Genomic DNA, 6085 nt, shown 5'->3' on the forward strand with positions numbered 1-6085 from the left:
AGTGCCCCGTGTGACAACACACTTGGCTCTCGGCTGACCCCTGAGGAAAGCATACCCAGTTAAATAAATAACTCACAGGTCGAAACTGTCTCCGTCGAGATCGCTTCTGCACACCCCCGCGTACCCAGCCTGTTTCGTTTCATCCGTTCCCCAATATTGCGAAAAACTACTGTTATCGAAGGTTGCCCTAGGGCACCGTCCATAAAAGTAGTTTTTCAGAAGATTGCGAGAACTGGGCATGATCCTCAATATCACTACAATATTGTTGGTTGTGAAATGGGGGGAGGCGGTTTTGGGGAGCGTGCCGTTCGTGGTGAGGGTTGGCCGAGTGTGTCCCCCTTCCCCGCAGCGCCCGTCACCCTCTCTCTTTTATTTCTACGAAATTCCTTCCAGAAGCGTCCACGCAACCGGCCCGGATTCCGCCGGGCCGTCCGCGTGCGCTTCTCTAAAATTCAAATAAAATCTCGGACTACAGAATAAAATCTCCCTCTACAGTAAAATGCAATTTTTCCCTAAAAATATCTCACATGACCCCCTCGTCAGGGCAGACCACGGGTCTGCCGTTGCACGTAAATATACTGGCCCCGCTTCCTCGCGCGACCGCTCTGGCCCCCCCGGCCACCGTCTCTCCACCTTCCACCGAACTGCACTCTCCCTGCCTCCTCGCGCCTCTTTCGCCGTCGAACTTCTAACAGTCAATTTCAAGCCGCGCTTCATCTGCGTCGCCCGAATTCCGGTGAACCAACGTCAGCCTCGCGTCAGCCTCGGGCCGCGTGGTCTCCGCGTCGCCCGGGACTGTGGTCGCTGACGTCAATCGTCGTCTGGGACTCAGGCCACGTGCTCTGCGCGTCGCCTGAGGCTCCGTTTCCAGTCGTTCCCGTTTCGGGACTTCTCGGAAACGCTCAGCGTCTCGAGCCGCGCACGGGAGCTCTGTGGTCCTTCGGGCGGTACTCCCTGTGCGCACTATGGCTCGAACCAAGCAGACGGCGAGGGCTTCCACTGGCGGGAAGGCACCACGCTGCGCTATCGCCACTAGGGCCGCCCGCCGTTCAGTGGGCGTGTGGCGACAGAACGGCCAGGACGTCACCGAAAGGGTGTCTCATGGCGTGAATTGCCCCTTCATCGACTTCGAAGACCTAAGTAATGCCGAACATCTCCCTGACCTTTGGAAGCACGCGGGACGTTCCGACGTCTCCGCGCTTCGGTACCAAGTAGGAGATAGTTCTTTCCGAATCAAATATAAGGAAGTAGGCAACCGGGCGTCCGTCGTAGCGGCCGTATCTGCCGCCGGGGCCCGGCTTCTCTTCGGGGCCCATGTGTTGGCCTTCGTATCGGCCCGCCTCGCTCGCAAGGCATGGTTCACCTCCGACCGCTGCTACCGGCTGGGGCTCACCGAGAGCCACAGCGACGGGACGGAGTACACCTGCTGCAACGACCCAGAGTGGGTCGTCGAATTTGTTTGGTGCTCTGATGGCGGTAACGGCGAGGTCAAGGGTTGCTACTACGCCGTCGGAGAGGGGAGTCCAGAGAAGCACATGATACTTCTCTACACGATGACCTTCGATCGCGTGCCCTCTGCGAACGGCACCGCCCGCCAGGGCTTCAACGTTAAGGAAGAGTACTCTTCCTTCGGTAAGGAGTGCTCAACGCGTATGGACGCTATTCTGGCTATCGACAATTGGTGTAGCCAGAATAGAGGGAAGAGGAAGCGAGTGAACTTTGCTATGTCACGCGACGTCTCCCCACTCGCTTCCCGGTACCTTTGCACGTCCCGGACCGTAGCGTTCCAAGACAATACCGTCTTGGGCATCCGGTCTGCGGTTTGCAACGCAATGTTCCTTGTCGTTGGTCGCGGTGCTGCTGACCGCCTATGGGTGGCGGAAGCGGCCCGAGTCGCCGCGTTCGAGGGTCAGTTGGACTATTCCCCGAGCGTGCACCACTTTACGCACATTCAGAGGGTAATCCGAGCAGATCACCACGGAACAGTTTCTCTTGATCATGTGGCCCCACCGCCGGGGGCTTTCATCCAAGGGAGATCCAGCTCCAGACTCCCTCTGTGGCGCAGCTCTGCTGTTAGCTGGTTATTTCGTCTGCCGCGGGAGCAAGCGGGTGTCTACGTTCTTCGCATCACCGACGTTAACCATCTCCAACACGCTGTCTGCATAGACACACGGACGGAACCGGCGCTGATCTACGATTGTGCAGAACGTTTTGCCATGCAGCTCAAGGACACTTCTCTTCGCTTGTGCTGTCCCGCCGCCGATCCGACAAAGTTCCAGTACTTCGATGATGTGCGTCTCTTGCGCCGAACAACCCGGCAGCGTAGAGACGCCAATCAGAGTCCCAGCCGGGAGAGGAAATCCAAAAAGGTTCGCCGAGGAAATCGTGGCCCCAAATCCGCCCATGGCAAGGTAATTTCCGTGCGTAGGGGTTCTTCAAGCAGCAAACACTGATAGTTCATGCATAAGAAACGAAATCAATCTCAATCGCCTTCAATCTAGTACATGCGAAATATTAAAATGCATCACACCTACATAAGATGTGCGGGTTTCTGAATAAAAGGGATTAAACGTCTTGCATGTATATCCCGTCGACTGTAGCGCAATCCCGGCGACACGAGTGTGTACCGCGGGTGCTTGGCTCGTACTATCCGGCATGGGCCGTAGTACTTCGACTCCCCTAGGGGCCACTTCTGTAACCCTCCTAGGGCTGTTCCTCGGGCGACCAGAACTTGATCGTGTACGTCGAACTGGCGTGGTGACACAACCGTCATTCTCTTGCTCCTCTTTTCCAACTGTTTAGCCGCCCTCGTCGATCGGAGCGCGAGCGTCGCTAACAGTTCCAAGTTGCGCGCCTCTACGCCGTCCCACCGGATTTGGTTCAATTCGGTCTGGGGTTGCGCGGGCGGCTTTTCTCCATACATCAGCTCAAACGGGTAGAACCCGTCCGACAGCCGGCGTCGGCGGTATCCGTACAGGATCTGCTTCAGCGCTGATTCCCACTTGTGGCTAGCGGCGCCCTGTCCCAACAGAGTCTTCCGAATTGAACGCTTGATGGTCCCGACCATACGCTCCGCTTTTCCGTTGGACATAGGAGCATAGGCGAGGACCGGTTTCCATGAAATTCCCTGTTGTACCATGAAGTTCTTCAACGCTGTCGCGCTGAAACATGTTGCGTTATCTGAGACTATGGTCCGAGGGGGACCAAACGAATGGATGATCTCCTCCTCCACGAACTTGACAACTTCCGCAGACGTAGCGGTCTCGGTTGCCCAAGCCAGGGGCCAACCAGTCAGATGTTCGACCGCTATCAGGATGTAACGTTTTCCGTTCTTCGTCTTGGGAAGGGGTCCCGCAAAGTCTATCGAGAATGTCTCAAAGAGCTGAGAGACTGGTATCACCGCCGTGCTTTTGTACGTCGGGATGGGCGCAGCCTTTTGGCAGCCTTCGCATCCACGAACGTAGGCGTAGATATCACCCTGAACTCCCGGCCACCAGTACCTGTCAAGGACGAACTGCTTCGTAGCTGTAGCGTCCCAGTGGCCAATGTCGTCATGCAGCGACCGCAATATCTGCAGTCGAGTCCCTCGAGAAGGGATTGTTCTGATCCCATTCTTCATCCTGCGAAACAGCCTTCCGTTCCAGGCGAGGAACCGCCTGGAGTTCTTCTTGATTCTGCGCCTCTGCGCAGCATCTTGCTCAACCATCTCTTCTCCTTCGAGACAACGGTACGTGTCCCGCACATGAGGTTCGATGTCTTCCAGTATATCTCCTTTCGCAAAAGCGGCAGCACATACCAGGTCCCCCTCATCGTCCTCGCGCCTGCCATCGTCTTTTCGTAGACGCGAGAGAAAGTCAGCGGCACAATTCTTTGAGCCGGGGCGGTACAATATCTCGAATTCGTACTCCGCCAGGAAATCCAACCAACGGGCGAGTCTACCGTGGATGTCCTTCTTTTTGAACGCATACTGAAGCGCTTGGTGATCCGTAATCAACTTGAACTTTTGCGTTGAGAGCAAATACACCCGAAATTTCTTTAGCGCGAAGATCACCGCTAATGCTTCTCTCTCACAGGCGGAGTACTTCTTCTCAGTCTCCGTCATCGTCCTGCTGGCGTATTGTATCGGGTGAACCTCCTTGTCTTCCTTCTTCTGAGCCAGAACTGCTCCCACTGCCACGTTGGATGCATCTGTCTCGACCACGAAGGGTTCGTCGAACTTCGGGAGCGCCAACAGCGGAGGAGACGTCACCCTCTTCTTCAACTCCTGGAAGGCGGTCCGCATCTCTTCCGTAAATTCAAATTCGACTTTGGTAGAAGTAGCAGCATGCAGCGATGCAGAGACTTCTGCGAACTTAGGGATGAATCGACGGTAATACCCCGCTAGCCCAAGGAAGCTTCGCAACTCCGTCTTGGCGCGCGGCTCGGGGGTGTCCCAAATGATCGATGTCTTCTCTGGATCCACCTCAATCCCCTTCTTCCCGATGACGTGCCCCAATAGCCTGGTCTGTGATTGGGCGAAGGAACACTTCGCAAGCTTCAACTTCAACCCGCTGCGAGCAATCAGCTCGAACACTTCAATCAAGTGGTCAACATGGACGTCCAAGGACTTCGAAAAGATGACCACGTCATCAAGGTATACTCGGACGAATGGCAGGTCTCTGAATACGCCATCCATCATCCTTTGAAATGTTGAAGGACCGTTCATGAGCCCGAATGGCATTACTTCAAATTGAAAGGTCCCGTACCGACAGACAAACGTCGTCTGTTCTTTGCACCACGAAGCCATCCGCACTTGCCAATAACCCGAGAACAAGTCCAGGATAGTGAACACTTTGCTTCCTTCAAGGTCGTCGAATATCTCTTCCATTTTGGGCAACGGCCACTTGTCGGCCTTCATCACCCGGTTAAGCGCGCGGTAGTCAACACAGAAGCGAGGTTTCCGGTCCTACTTCGTTGCGATGACGACCGGAAACGACCAAGGAGCTACAGAGGGGGTAATGATCCCTGCTTTCTGCATCTTCTCGATCTCCTCGCGCACTACCGCGTTGTGTCTCGGAGGGAGCCTCCGAACGGCGTGCGAAATGGGCCTGTCGTCATTTAACTCAAAAGAATGTGACACAGGGACCTCTGCCGGCCTGAGGTCGTCCAAAGACCATGCAGCTATTCCCATACTATTGATAGAACATATTATGCGGTCGGCGTTCTTTCTGCTGATATGGCTCAGCTTAGACATGAGAAGTTCCTCCTTCTCATCTCTCTTCTCTTTCTCATCCGCCGGCTTGTACTCTGAGCCTTCCTCAGCTAGGTCCGGAAGTCCAGCATGAGGATCTTCGTCCTCAGTTACTGCTCCCGCCCAGGCAAGGTCTGGTTCAAACGGCACCCTTTCACGCAGCGAAAGGACGAAGTCTTCATCCGTGTCAGTCGAGTCAGCCGGCACGGCCCCCGAGTCTGAGGTGAAGTCCTCACTGTCGGTAGCGGATCCCGGCTTCTTATGGTTTTCATCCATCTCAAGACTTAGTCGAATCGTCTCCTCACCCACAGTTACTTGGACATGCTGTTGCCCCAAGTCAATGCACGTCTGGAGCTCCTCTAACGACGGCATCCCCACGATGACTCGTACGGTGTTCCCGTAACGACAAGGAAGTCCATCATGCTCACCAGTCCCCCAAACGAGACGGGGACCTGGCGCAGTGATCCAACACAAGGGGAGCTCTTCCCATCTGCCACAGTGATGTGTTTCTTCGTACTTTCTGGCGTCAGAGAAAGTCTCTTCATGAGGTGCGGCGACATGATGTTCGGCACCGCACCCGAATCCAATAGTGCTTGAGCATCAGTTCCATAAACTTGAACAGTAACTACCCGAAGACGCCTCGGGAAGACATCCGTGTGGCCTGCAAACCCGCGAGAACGCCCCAATCTCCTGGATAGAAGGCGCTTCATCTCCTTCCTTGCTCCTTCAGCGTCTCCACGGAAAAGTTGTCCAAATGTTAGACCAGACGGCGCATTCGCCAGCTCTGACACGACGTTATACTTGCCGACGTGCTCCTGGAGTGCCGCCTGCTTTGAAACATTCTTCTTCTTCTGG

At 55.3% G+C, this 6085-nt stretch overlaps 1 protein-coding gene across 1 annotated transcript; it reads left to right on the top strand.

Annotated features, from left to right (window-relative positions):
- The first annotated feature begins 965 nt into the window (after window positions 1–965).
- Window positions 966–2453, top strand: CHC_T00002959001 (hypothetical protein). The gene has a single exon (XM_005714023.1). The coding sequence runs from the start codon at window positions 966–968 to the stop codon at window positions 2451–2453; it is 1488 nt and encodes a 495-aa protein (XP_005714080.1).
- Window positions 2454–6085: the final 3632 nt, after the last annotated feature.

The sequence above is a fragment of the Chondrus crispus genome, genomic scaffold, assembly GCF_000350225.1.
Source record: "Chondrus crispus Stackhouse genomic scaffold, scaffold_164, whole genome shotgun sequence".
In the NCBI taxonomy this organism is placed as follows: Eukaryota; Rhodophyta; class Florideophyceae; order Gigartinales; family Gigartinaceae; genus Chondrus; species Chondrus crispus.